This window comes from Mytilus trossulus, chromosome 3 (genome assembly GCF_036588685.1).
Source record: "Mytilus trossulus isolate FHL-02 chromosome 3, PNRI_Mtr1.1.1.hap1, whole genome shotgun sequence".
Lineage (NCBI taxonomy): Eukaryota > Metazoa > Mollusca > Bivalvia > Mytilida > Mytilidae > Mytilus > Mytilus trossulus.
This window is the reverse complement of record NC_086375.1, coordinates 77,935,903-77,950,399: the sequence shown is the minus strand read 5'-3', so window position 1 is coordinate 77,950,399 and position 14,497 is coordinate 77,935,903. Positions and strand designations below refer to the sequence as shown.

At 32.3% G+C, this 14,497-nt stretch overlaps 1 protein-coding gene across 11 annotated transcripts in view; it reads left to right on the top strand.

Moving 5' to 3' along the window:
* The window catches only part of LOC134712498 (myosin-VIIa-like), a 62,715-nt gene that overhangs the window by 33,407 nt on the left and 14,811 nt on the right, over positions 1-14,497 (top strand). For 7 of the 11 annotated variants that reach the window (XM_063574109.1, XM_063574108.1, XM_063574111.1 and 4 more), the window contains 9 exons: positions 3,038-3,124; positions 8,179-8,274; positions 8,701-8,933; positions 9,193-9,310; positions 9,969-10,271; positions 10,657-10,884; positions 11,354-11,769; positions 12,318-12,487; positions 13,017-13,040. In XM_063574109.1, coding sequence (XP_063430179.1) covers positions 3,038-3,124; positions 8,179-8,274; positions 8,701-8,933; positions 9,193-9,310; positions 9,969-10,271; positions 10,657-10,884; positions 11,354-11,769; positions 12,318-12,487; positions 13,017-13,040 — 1,675 coding nt within the window. The remainder of the gene's footprint in view (positions 1-3,037; positions 3,125-8,178; positions 8,275-8,700; positions 8,934-9,192; positions 9,311-9,968; positions 10,272-10,656; positions 10,885-11,353; positions 11,770-12,317; positions 12,488-13,016; positions 13,041-14,497) is intronic. The other 4 variants (XM_063574114.1, XM_063574113.1, XM_063574112.1 and 1 more) reach the window with 1 other exon arrangement.

Here is a 14,497-nt window from a genome sequence, read left to right as displayed (position 1 = left end):
TCACCAGATATGAAGTTGTGTCCCTGGATAAGTTGGAGTTGTCTTTCTTAGTCCGATGTTTTCTTTGAATTTTTGTATGAATATAGATTTAAATTGACTATTGGGATCTTTTGTGGAATTTTTGATATTTTAATGGAGATATCTAATGATATTTTAATCTGGTAAAATCAAAACTTTTGAGATTAATATGTGCTTTTTTTTTAATGTGCCAATATTTTTTTCTGTTTTTTTTTGTATCAAACCACTGACTGCATGGAAATATTAATTAAATGTAAGATGACCTGACACACTAATCCATGTACATTTAACACTTTAATAATGTGTTGATAAATTAAGTGAGACATAATTAAATGTTGAAAGACAATCATGAACTTTTAAAAATAAAATTACTTTGAAAAAGTCTATGATTTATTTTTAAAATTATTTATTATAAGTGTCCTGACTCCATGGGATGCTAGAATTTTCACTGTCTTTGGTTTTGTATTGTTCAATGATGAAGATAATTTAATGTTCCTTATTAAAAAAAATTGACAAAAATTATTAAGTGAAAATGTCAACTGTAACAACAAATATAAATTATGAATATCCTTTCAACAACTTATCTGTGAAAACCTTTTCAACAAATTATGTATATAATATCCTTTCAACTTAAAAATTGTAACAAAATAACTGTTAAAGTTTAATTTTTGACTGAGTGGGAGACATTGAAGCAATGGGGTAGGCAAAGGGGTTTTCTACATTCAACACAACCATATTTTGAAACCTTTTTTCCTGTGTACCTTTAATATTTACCCTAGCCCAGCATATGTGACACCTTATCTTGTTTCCCAAAGTCTACTGGCAAACAGAGTTAACCTACATGTGTTTGATCTGTCTTGACGTGGTAGATTTCACAATATGACATACACTGTGTCTGACGCTACCAAAACCCAAAGTTTGATGGCCTATTTCTTTGTTTTAGGAGGCATGAATTGCTTGAATGCATCCCTCACTTTGTAAGGTATCATAAATGGTCGCCTATCGTTTGGGGACATGTTGGTCCCTCATTTTTGTCTGTTAAGGGGGTCTTTTATTTCTGAGTTTGTAAGATACATCATTATTAGCCTCCCATCTTTGCTCACCTCGCTGGTGCGTATCAGTGAAGTGAAGATACCTTATTATCTGCATAATTTCGTCCATTTCTTTGAAAAATTAAGAGACCATGACTTATATTTTTAATAACTTTAAACATGATAAAACCTTCAAGTGTTGGGATTAATAAATTTCAGGATAAAAACAATCTATGCACATTGTCAGAAAATATAACATTTTTGTCCTAAGTTCTAAAGCTCATACAATTATATTTTATTTTCCGTCAATGTACATATATATTGAATATGAGAATAATTGCCTGTTAATATAAAAATATTTTTTACTTTAATATATGTGTGTGGCTCTGATCTGGCTGCGGTTTAACATCTTAGATTTGAGATGATTATTTTTACATTTATATATGATTTATAAAAACATTACCGGTTTCATGTTAATTATCAAATCATTGCAATATTACTTTGCTCTTCATGGGCCCTTTAATTAGAATAAAAATATCTTATCTCTGTAATCAAAATATCCTATCTTTGGAATAAAAATGTCTTATCTTATCTAATTATAACTATCAATTATTTGGTTGTGAGATAGAAACATCTGGAAAAAATATCCTTCTTTGGGTCTCATATGTTTTGTGGACCAGTTACTTCTGGGATGAATGGGGAAGACCTCTTTCAAATTTCAATATATAAAATTCTTGGTGCCATCAGTCATTGTTGGGGGACATATTTACATCTGCCAGCTGTATTTTTTTTCGTCTGAAAGTTCGCTGACCCCTTCTCTTTCAACATCACTTCAGGAGTGATCATGAAATCTTCACCGATGTCATTTTGAGGTCAATGCATTTCATACCGTTGACCAAGAAGATCTACTTCTCCCACCGAAAATTCCTCAAACTCGTTCTCAGAACTATCGGACATTTTTGTGTCTCAGAATGTTACAGACACGATACAGACCATGAAACGACATTTTACTAATATTTACTATTATTTTGCGTCCTTGACATCGTCAAGTGAGAGAGGAATGTGATTGGATTGTTTTATTTAGAACTTCCATAAAAGGAGTGCGACCTTTTGCACTCGTGGGAAAAATCCAATTACCGCGCCGACGGAAGTCGGATTATTACTTGATTTTATTCTCCGTGCAATTTTTAAAATCGTTTTTCGTAATTTGTATCATAATGTTAATCAAAATATTCATGCAATTAAATTCAACTTTCAATCCAAATAACCTTTTTTCGACTAAAAAGATCACATGTTCGCATCACATGTCTTGTACAAAATGGCGGCGGCTTATTTTGTTTGTTGACGCTACCGATCTTTCATTGTATTGAAGTATATATAAGGTATCAAATTCAGTCAGAATTGGTATTCTTTAACTGTGATATACAAGCTTCCTGAAAACCTCTATATGTATTGGTTAAACGTAGCTTTACGGGGGGAAATGAGTTAAAAGACAAAAAAAATATGATTATCACGTGATTGTCTATGCCTGAAAGCATTGTTCGGCCTGGCTACGGGGATGCCTCAACACATTGTTCGGCCTGGCTACGGGGATGCCTCAACGCATTGTTCGCCTTGAAAGGGTTAAGATATCTTATGGTTTATAGATGTGAAATAAGATGTTGTATATAAATATTAGTATTGAATGAAAAATAGAAAAATTGTAATATTAACTTTATTTGTACATCATCTTGTTCTATTTGTCTGTTCCTTGTCAATTTTATTAGAACACGCCATTTTGAATCATCTTATGGATTTCAATGAAATTATATATATCAAGATGCGCATAAAGTTATACATCTTAAAGGGAGATAATTGAACTTTTATCTTGAAGAATAGAATCGAGCTGGAACAACATTTTGTAAGCTCCCTGACAACAACTATAATACCAATATGCTTCAACGATACATTGTTTTCTGTTTAAATCATTTTAATATAAATATTTGTAGGCTGCATTAGCTGTGTGGATAACTATTTTAAGATTCATGGGAGATTTACCTGAACCAAAATATATGGCAGCTGTGGCTGATACAAGAGTAAGTTATCTTCTTCTTCTTCTTATGGTATCCAGTTATCCATCATTAGTTGATGATTACTAACTGCTGCGCATGCGTAGGATAATAATAAATAAATATTTACAAAATAAAGTGCCAAAAAATAAACAAATACTAACATGACATGTGGTTAAAACTATTTACATAACTACTAGGTTTACTGTTCTATATTGTAGAGAACAGTAGGTGTTAACTGTTCTCTAAAAATATTTAAAGTGGGAGAAAGTACTACCTTTGGAGGTAGTACATTCCATTGTGTAATAGTATACGGAAAAAATGAATATTTGTAACAATCTTTAACTGTAAGTAAATGTCTGTAAGTTTGTGTATGAAGTTGTCGGGTTCTATTGTCTGTTGGTATGAGTAATGTTGATGGTACAGCGACAATATGGTGTACAATTTTATAAAACATTATAAGTCTTGTTTTAAGTCTTCTTTGTTGTAGGGTAGGCCAATTTAAAGTATGGAGCATGTCTGTAACGCTACTGGTGTTGTGATAACGATTACAGGCATATCTAGCAGCACGACGTTGAACCATCTCAAGTTTATTGCATTGTTCAGCAGTATGAGGGTTCCAAACCGAACAAGCATATTCTAGTTTAGGACGTACGAGTGCTAGATATGCCTGAGACTTAATGTTTGTAATGGATGTTTTCAGATTTCTTTTTAGAAAGCCTAGGCTTTTATTAGCATTACCAATGATGTTGTTTGTATGCTGTGTCCATTTTAAATCTGATTGTAGTGTTACTCCAAGATATTTTGCGGAGGAGACAGATTCTAAAGTGTGGCCGTGAAGGATGTAGTCGTGTTTGATGGTATTTTTCTTGTTTGAGGCAGTGAGAACTGTACATTTGTCTGGATGGAAAGCCATCAGCCAGTCTTCTTCCCACTTTGCAGCAGCATCAAGATCTTCCTGAAGGCTATCACAATCTTTTTGAGATTTGATGCTTTTGTATATGATGCTGTCGTCTGCGAACAGTCTGAGTTTACTGGATTTCAAATATTCTGGTAGGTCGTTAATATATACCAGGAATAGAACTGGACCCAGAACTGTTCCCTGTGGGACACCAGAAGTAACTGGAGCAATGTCTGATGACTCTCCATCCAGGACAACTGTTTGTGTGCGGTTTGATAAGAAGGCAGAGATCCAGTTAAGTGTTTCATTTTGTATACCGTAGAAATGTAGTTTGTATAAGAGTCTTTGATGTGGGACTTTGTCAAAGGCTTTGGCAAAGTCCATAATTACAAGGTCTGTTTGGATGTTATTGTCTGAATTTGAAGCTAGTTCTTGTATGAAGGATAGAAGTTGAGTTTCACATGATCTAGAGTGTCTGAAGCCATGCTGAAGGTCGTATAATAAGTTATTTTTTTCTAGGTGGTTAATTAGGTGTTTAGTAATGACATGTTCCATAAGTTTGCAACTGATACAAGTGAGAGAGATTGGTCTGTAGTTGACTGCGTTATATTTTTCCCCTTTTTTGTATGCTGGTGCGACATTTGCATGTTTCCAGTCAGATGGTATACAGCCAGTTGTAAGTGATTTCTGGAAAATGATGGTGAGGATTGGTGCCGTTATGTTTTGAAGCTGTTTAAGTACTCTGCCGCTGATGTTATCTGGGCCGGTGGCTTTGTGCGGATTGATGTTATGCAGGAGTTTTTGTATGCCAGGTGTGGTAATTGTGAGTGATGGAATGACTGGGTGGGGACTTGGCCCTTTATCAGGCATATTATTTGCCGTTTCGGTGGTAAAGACGGATTGAAACTGCTCATTTAAAATGTTAGCTTTTTGTTTTGTATCAGTTGTTAATTGGCCCTCTTTTTTTAGGGGTGCAACTCCACTATTGTCAGTTCTGATTGATTTAATATAAGAAAAGAGTTTCTTTGGTTTTGATTGGTTGCTGTAACTAAGGTCCGGGTCATTTGTTGGAAGGTCAAGGATCATTTTTTCTATGTATGTACAATATGCACGTCTTTGTTCTTGTTGTACTTGTTGTTTTAGTTTTTTATATTTTACTAAATGCTTTTTGTCCTTTTTCATTTTAGAGTACAATTTATTCTTTTTATTTATCATTTTTCTGAGTTTGTTGTGCACCCAGGGAAGTCGATGTTTATATGTTAACATTTTATGTGGGATGTTTGTATCTATTGATTTTGTGATATTGTTTTTAAATAAATCCCACATTTCATTAATAGTACTAGTGTTGTTATTGTTCATAATAGTAAGCTCTTCTAGAGTTTTTTTTAGATCTGCTTCTATATTTTCCCAGTTTGCTTTGTCATATTTTAGTATTTTTCTGGGATGTTGTCTAATTTTTCGTAGCCAAGTGTCTGTTTCTATATAGACGATGTCGTGGTCACTTAGACCTAGTGGTGGAAGTGTGTTTACTTTGTTGACAGTTGTTGGATTGTTAACTAGGATTAAGTCTAGTATTCTTTCTTTTCTAGTTGGTGTATTAACTATTTGTTGAAGGTTAAAATTTTCTAGTAGTTCTAAAAGTTTATTGTGATGTTCAGCATCCGGTTTACCGGGTATGACCTGAGGTATAGACCAGTCAATATGGCCTAAGTTAAAATCACCACCAATCATGATATTAGTATTTGATGATTGGTTAATTCTACTAAGTGATAGTTCTAGTTGTTGTAAGGATGTTCCTTTATCTGATGGTGGTCTGTAATATGCACCTATTAATAGGTTTTTACTACCAGTCATGTTTATTTGAGACCAAACTATTTCACAATCAGTTTTAAGTTCACTTACTTCTGTGCTTATAAGTTCTTTATTAATGGCTATAAGTACACCTCCATGACTTTGGTTATTTTTATTTGGTGGTCTGTCTGATCTATAGACATTAAATAGTTCTGATGGAAAGAATTCATATGATGATATATTTTTGTCTAGCCATGTTTCAGTGCCTATAATTATATCAGGTTTAGATGAATCAATTAACTGATTGAGATCTTCTTTTTTATTTCGTATAGATTGAAAGTTTATGTTAAGTATCCTGATAGGTTTATGATTTTTTGTAGTGGCTTTTTGTAATGTTTTGACTTTTGGTTTTGATTTAGTCTTAGCCAAAGGCGATGAAGATGCCTGAGGAGCACCTAAGCTGTTATTGAGTGATGTATCACTCATACTCCAGTTACTACTTGAATTTAATGATATGCTTGATTGGTTGTTGAATAAGCTAGTGGAAAAATTTGGCATTCCACAATTTGTACATTCCCAGCTAATATTGCTAGCATTCATACACTCATAGATGTGAGATGGAATACTCTGACAATTAATGTGAAACCAAGTATCGCAGCTATCACAGCATAGTGCCTTCTGATTCCATGTTACTGCTTTTAGGCATGTACCACATGGCCATCTTGGTTTTTTATTTTGACACTTTTGTTTGGTAGCAGGTTTTCTTTTTGGTTTAGTACTTTTCTTTGGTGGTAATGAATTAGTATTCGGTACCTGTGTGTTAGTGTCAATACTTGTACATGTATTGGATGTATCTAGGTTGTCAAATGGATTTGGTGAAATGATTGACTTGTTATTATTATATTAGCAGGGTTCTCGTTAAGACGCGTATACGCGTCCTGGACGCATGGAAATCGAGCTGGACGCGTCATTTTTTAAACCCGTGAGTCCCTGGGACGCGTCCTGATTGTATCCCCTGAGTCCCAGAAACATCGTTTTGCCTAAAAGATTAATGATATGACATTGTTTTGACAAGAAACTAAACCGGAAGTGGATGTCAAAACATCGATGTGATGCGTAGATCAATATTTTTGACAGCTGATAGATTTATGATTTACATAATTTACATGTCTGCATGGTTGAGCAAGCCAATGAACGGCGATCATGAGACATTTCTCAAATTGAAAAGTAAAAATTCTTTGCAAACTATTTTTTAAATACAAATGCTTGACTGTACCTTAAATGAAGTGAATATAAATCCAAACTAAATTATGAAAAGCAGAATAATCCAGAAAATAAATTAATTGCTTGACCACATGGTTTGTTTTGTTTACAAATATGTCACATGATCATTTTAGGCGGGAAAAATACTTGGGGAAACACCTTTGTAACAGACAACTCTGTCTGGATATTTATAGACATTTGAAATAAACAGCTGATATGGTAGTGCCATGAAACAAGGATTTGTATAGAAATCCTTGCATGAAAGTAGTTAAACTTGGTGTATAAATTCAATCTACACTAATTTAATTGGCAAAAGGGGGAAGAGGGGAAGGTGCTAATTTGTAATTATTTTTTTTTGTAATTTTAATAAATTTTGGTAACTAAAAATGACAAGACAAATTCTCTAACTGGGTTTATTATTAAATAGTCCATTCATATAAAAAAAAAAAAAAAAACCCTAACTATCTCCCTGATCTTTTTAATAGAACTCTGGCTTTGGCAAACCAACATTTTTTTCAATGTGGCCCCACATCAAGGATATGATATAGACCCAGAAAGAAGTCTGTTACATGTATATATTTTGGACAATAACTATTAAGAGGTCATATTTTTTATTGATTTAATAAAATCTACCAACCCGACATGCATGGTTTAAGTTGTATTTCGTCGCATTTCATTATATTATGACACAAAAAAATACATTGCATCCTGGACTCATCAAAATCTTTTGGGACTCACCATTTCTAAAAGTGATGAGTCCCAGGACTCACCATGAAAAATTCCTAGTGAGAACCCTGTATTATATTGTAGATTGAAATATAAATGTAAGGAAATGTGGTATATTTTCCAATTACACATCTATTACTGAAAGGATCAGAAACAGTTTGTATATGAAAGGTTTATACAAAAAGTTAGCAATTTAATTTAAATAACCTGATTCTCAATTACACCTTTGTCAGTGAACATATCAATGTGAAAGTTTATTCTATCTATCTTATATAATGCAGATTTAATGAAGTAAAGCTTTCTGACTTATTCAACACATTTCCTTTTTCATTTGTTCTGGCAGTAAACATTGAAAGAACAGTATATCACAAATAAATGTAAAATTTCATTGCCTTTCTAGGACACTACTCCTGTAATGACAAAAATCTACTCCACATTGGGCAGAAAATTCAACAAGAAAGATTTGGAGGAGGCCCAACAGATGGGCTTTAATATTGTAAGTATGAATAAATATGTTGTTAGACATGTTCTAGTAACTAGCATTACTGTGTGTAGAAAAATACTTGTTTTCATCTACTAAGTTGTATAACAAAGTTTATACATAGGAATAGGTTATTTTGGTGTATATGCTGAATGCATTACCCTAAAACATGTGACTTAGTTCCAGAGAATGAGACTACACCATATTATGTCTCTTATTTTGCTTTGATAAAAGACTTGTTTTTTTTTTTAAATTTAGGTAATTTTTTATGTAAAATCATAAGAATAATATTCCCTTTTAAAAGGTACATTATATGTAATATCTTCTATACACTTATATCTACATTTGGTTATTTTGAAAAAATCAGACAATGTTTGAATAGGTAATTAAAGTCTTATTTTAGCTGATTTCATATTCTAAAACAATATTCTTGTCTTTCAGGAAAATGAACCCATGAACATGAGACAAGGCAAGAGAAGCATGAGGAAGAAACTTGTGTCCTTGACATTGAAGAAAAAGTCCAAAATAACAGAGGATGTCCGGGAGAAATTGGCACAGGAATATGATGTTGGTTTCACATCTGGAGGAAATGCTCTCTTGGATGACAGACCTACATCAAACTTAGAAAAACTTCATTTTATCATAGGACATGGTATTCTGAGACCAGATTTAAGGTTTGTTTCTATTTTTCATTTAAGTAACTACTTGCAAATCAAGAAATCTGAACCTTTCTTCTTGTTTTTAAATTAGCTAAATGTGCCAAGTTTATAGTAATTTTCTTTTCATATAGGTTTAGCAACATGTTACACAAGATGATTATGAATACAGTATCTTGTAGTTTTGGTACATTTTTCTTTTTAAAGAAATTAAAGTCGCACAGTTTTCAAGTATTACTAGAAATATCAAACTAATTCACATGATTTATTATTCCAGAGACGAGATTTACTGCCAGATATGTAAACAGTTAACACAGAACCCATCAAAGTCCAGTCATGCAAGAGGTTGGATCTTGTTATCACTTTGTGTTGGATGTTTTGCCCCATCAGATAAGGTAATTACCGATTTGAAATGTTAATTTATTGCATTTTCCCTATGTTACTTTTCAGTGCTTCTTGTCTTTTCTATTGACAAAAATCATGAATTGGAGACAACTACTCAGGGTTTCATAGAAAACTTCATATGATTTTATTTGATTTAAATTGAGAAAAAAATATAAGTGATGGAAATGCATGAGAAACATTCCCAAGACAACCCTAGAAAGAGGAAGAACCTTGATATTAAAGATAGATATTTATAGATTATCGTTGATCATCTCAACGAGATTGATTTTCTCGCTTGAGCTGGTACAGCGAAAGTGAGAAAAGCAATCGAGTTGAGATGACCAATGATAATCTGTTTATCGCTATTTTACCTATGACGACCTTGTCAATGTCATGTCAATTTCGTTAGCAACGCCACATGGCCTCCTTAGTTTCTAGTGATAATTTTTCCATCTCAAGCAAGAAGCATGATATGAAAATTATCACAAAAAAAGATTAAAAGAAAAATGAACAAAATAGCGATAATTAATGTTATTCTTTTTCAAAGTATGGTAGTTCTAATTAAAAGCTTCTCCAAGGTTACTTTGTGAAGTATCAATTGTTTATCAGATTTTTAATTGATTTAATTGATGATCATATTAATAATTTGTTTCTTCTCTTTCTTCACAGTTTCTAAAATATCTTAGGAATTTCATACATGAAGGTCCACCTGGATATGCACCTTATTGTGAAGAGAGATTAAGGAGAACATTTGCAAATGGAACAAGAAACCAGCCTCCAAGTTGGTTAGAATTACAAGCCACAAAATCTAAAAAGCCATTGATGCTTCCCATTACATTCATGGATGGTAATACAAAAACATTATTAGCAGATTCAGCAACTACTGCCAAAGAACTCTGTCAACAATTAGCAGAGAAAATAGGATTAAAAGATCAATTTGGATTCTCATTGTATATAGCATTATTTGACAAGGTAAATTTATTTATAAGTTTTTTTTAGGATACATGAATATCAGTGTATGCTCCTTTGATCTACTTTGTTTATTGTGGATAAAAACCTGAGTTTCATGTCAGCCTGTTTGTCTTGTGTATGATTTATAACAAGGTACCCAATCCCCCTCCTATTTTTTTTAAATTGTGGATCACTTAATTGACAAAAGAATTGGTTTAAAAATCAACACCCATGTAAACATGGCTGACTTATCAATCTCCCGTTTAATTAACATCTTATAACTTGCATCAATGAGCAAATGATATTGACACAATGTGTAAATGGACCTAAGCAAGTAAACAAAACCAATAAGTAATGTGTAAATGATATACATTTGATTAGGTATATCATTTTATCTATTTTGTAGGTATCTTCTCTTGGTGGAGGTGGTGACCATGTAATGGATGCCATATCTCAGTGTGAACAATATGCCAAAGAACAAGGTGCTCAGGAACGTAATGCTCCGTGGAGATTGTTTTTCAGGAAGGAGATCTTTGCTCCATGGCACGATCCTGGTGAAGATTTAACAGCAACCACATTAATCTATCAGCAAGTAGTCAGGGGTATCAAGTTTGGTGAATACAGATGTGATAAGGTTAGTTTAAACGAAAATAGATAAAATAGATATAAAACATCATTACATGCACACAAAGGCAACCACAAAAAAATAAGCAATCACCTGAGAATGGCTTTGAATTATATTACATTTGTACTTGAAGAAAAGTATTGAGAATAACACAATTGTTCACTATTCAAAAAAAAATATCTATATAAATGAAGGAGATGTGGTATGATTGCCAATGAGAAAATATGTCCAAAGGAGATGTGGATTTATCCAACTCTAGGTCTCTAGACGGCCTTTAATAATGAGCAACATCAATACTGTACATTTATTTACCAAAGTTCTTGACATGACAAAGTGTTAATCATTTAAAATAATAAACTAATGACCAGATTTAGGACTAAATAACAAACTAATTACCAGATTTAGGACTAAATAATAAACTAAAATCTAGTATATTCGTTTGTTACAATGTGTAAGTAGATATGTATTATAATTATAGGATGATGATTTAGCCATGATTGCTGCCCAGCAGTACTACATAGAACATGGTAGTGGAGTTAACATGGACAGATTATCTAACTTGTTAGCCTCATACATCCCAGACTCATCACTCAGTAAACCTAATGCTATGAATCAGTACATAAATCTGGTTACTCAAAAACTTAAAACAAATTATTTCTCTAATGAAAGGATTAAACCAAACAAAGTGAAGGAAGACATTGTAAGCTATGCAAAATACAAGTGGCCATTATTGTTTTCACGCTTTTATGAAGCCTATAAATTTGCTGGCCCTAGCTTGCCAAAGAATGATGTGATTATTGCTGTGAATTGGACTGGTGTATATGTTGTGGATGACCAGGAACAAGTTTTACTAGAGTTGTCTTTCCCTGAAATCACTGCTGTTTCCAGTAGTAGGTAAGTCATGAGTACAGGTAGTTGTAAATACAGACTAACTTGCCCCTTGGAACACTTGAACCATTGCAAGACCGACTACATAGCTGTTATTCATGTCTCAAAAAAAAAAAAGATGAAACAAAAATGTTGACCTACCTTCCCTATTTATTTTTTTAATGATTTAAACCTTACACAGACAATATATTTTTTGCCTTGATAAAATAGATGTTATTCCTGGAGAAAGTATATCATTGTAGTGAATTCACATTATAATTGACAACTTGTCAACACAATTTTTATTACAATTGCACCAATATAGAAAGGCAAGCTAGCACTCCACACATGAAACAAGTATACATGAACAGATAATGCAGAATTGTTGTACTCACATTCTACTTAGCCCTTTGATCACAATGGGGGAACTTCAATTTGGTTGGTATTTCAAGTTAAATTATCAAAGTTGTTAGAAAATTTTTGAACCCTTGTTATAATTCGTACAATATTCTTTGAACATAAAGTTTATGAAAAGATGTATATTTTTTAATTTCTAATGTAATTGTAATCTACAGAACTGGGAAAATGCATGGACAGAGCTTTACATTAGCTACTGTGAAATCTGATGAATATACATTTACTTCCCCTAATGCTGAGGACATCAGAGATTTAGTGGTTACTTTTCTAGAGGGTCTGAAAAAACGCTCCAAATATGTGATAGCATTGCAAGATTATGTTCCACCAGGTAATAATTATTCTATTGTAATCATTTATAATTACACTGATAAGTTACTGTAAGTTCATATTAAAACAAGTGGCCTCGCCTCGGTGGCAGGGTGGTCTAAGGAGTCAAACTACTGTACCACTGCCATATCAACACTTAGTTGTGAGTTCAAATTCCCCAAGTAGCAGGTGCACTCAACTCCTTAATTAAATAGTATTGTCAACTTTACCACCAAAGTTTAATGGTTCTCTAAAGCCACCCAGGCTCCCTCAACCAATTAAAGTTGACCAAAATAGTGTTGAAAGTAGTGTTAAACACCAATCAATTGTAGAAAAAAAGGAATTGTGGCATTATGATTTTGTACAATCATACTTTGTTAATTACAAATGGTATTGTGGAAATATTTTACAACTCTTATTAGGAAATCTTTTATTAGGTCAAACTAACTTATTTTTTCTCAGTTTATGTTAATGGTTCTATTATCAAAGATTTGTTTCTTTGACACATAACAGTTTTTATGATAGTTACAATGTAAGGTTTTAATTTTAAGATACTGCTAAAGATTTGAAAAATGGTAAGATAATATGTAGAGTGACACAATGTACATTTAATTGAACCGGATTTATACTATCCTGTTCTTGCACACATATTTAGTTCTTTGTGTAGAATTTTAACACCATTGTACTTAATTAACAAAATGTCAAATATTAGTGTTTGAGTGTTGTGTATTGTTAGTCTTAACAAAGTTGAGTGGGACTTTATGACTGTTATCCATGTTCTTGTCTTCATCAACAGCCAGTTTCTACAAAATGAATTGAAGCACAGACTAATAATTTGGTACACAGAGACATCTAGGACAAACTGACCATGTCTTATAAAATGAAGGTCTTATGCCCATTGTAAAACAATTTAAAGTTTTATTTTTTGCCATGCTGTTGTCAGTTTATTTCCAACTTATGATTTTGATTGTTCTATTGGCATCTTTCACCTATCTTTTAGTAGACAATAAATGTATTAACATGTTTGAGTAATGGATTTTTGTATACCCTTTGATTTTAAGTAAGGGAAAACAGTTACAATATTATATAAAATACCTTTATTGGCATTATTAAGCATTGATCTAAAAATGTTTCTGAAATATTAGACAAATATAAACGAATATTATTACTTCATAAATTTAATACATTTCCATATTTGAAGATAAAAGAAAAAAACGTGTTTCATTGTGCAAGACATAATTTCTATTCAGCGGATCTTTCCCCTAATTTGTTTAGAAAATTTAAAAATTCTTATTTATATTTACCATGTAGGCATTATATTGTAGAAATTCTTTTAGATTAAGGAACTTTGTAATAGTCAAATATATGTATGGGAATACAATGTATTTAGATAAAAACTCTTTAAAAGAAGATTTCTGTTTGCTCATAACCACAATAACACTGTGATATATGTATTGTAAAAATTAAATACTGTAGTCATAATTATTTACATTTTCTATTATTCATTTAGTTTTTGAATAGAAACATTCTTGATGTGCTTCATGAATGAAATAAATGATACTTTATGATGCTGTCACTGCAAATAAGACCTCGTCTTTATGTCTATTGATAATGAATAGGGTGCAAGTTACAGGAGTTAGGCTTGGACTTGTTATAATAATATACAATGTAGGCTTATGATAAAAGACTTGTCCTCATAATAAATATATAGGCTTATGATCAATTTAAAACGACTGTGAAGAAGAATATATAAACAAGAATAGACTTATCAACAGGAATTTTAATACTTGTATACTGTACATATTTGCACCAATTCATAGCACAGCAACCTATACCTAATATATACTTTGACAATGACTTTGGATGATTACACTAAGAAAGTTTGATAGTCATTCAAATTTTGACTTCATGTTATGACAAATCTAAGGAAGACAGATGTCTTTTAATTTCTTATCATATGGATATAGTTTTGCTTATAGTTTATTTAATTGTCTCACCTATGCTATCTCCTCAAACTACAACATTAACGCCA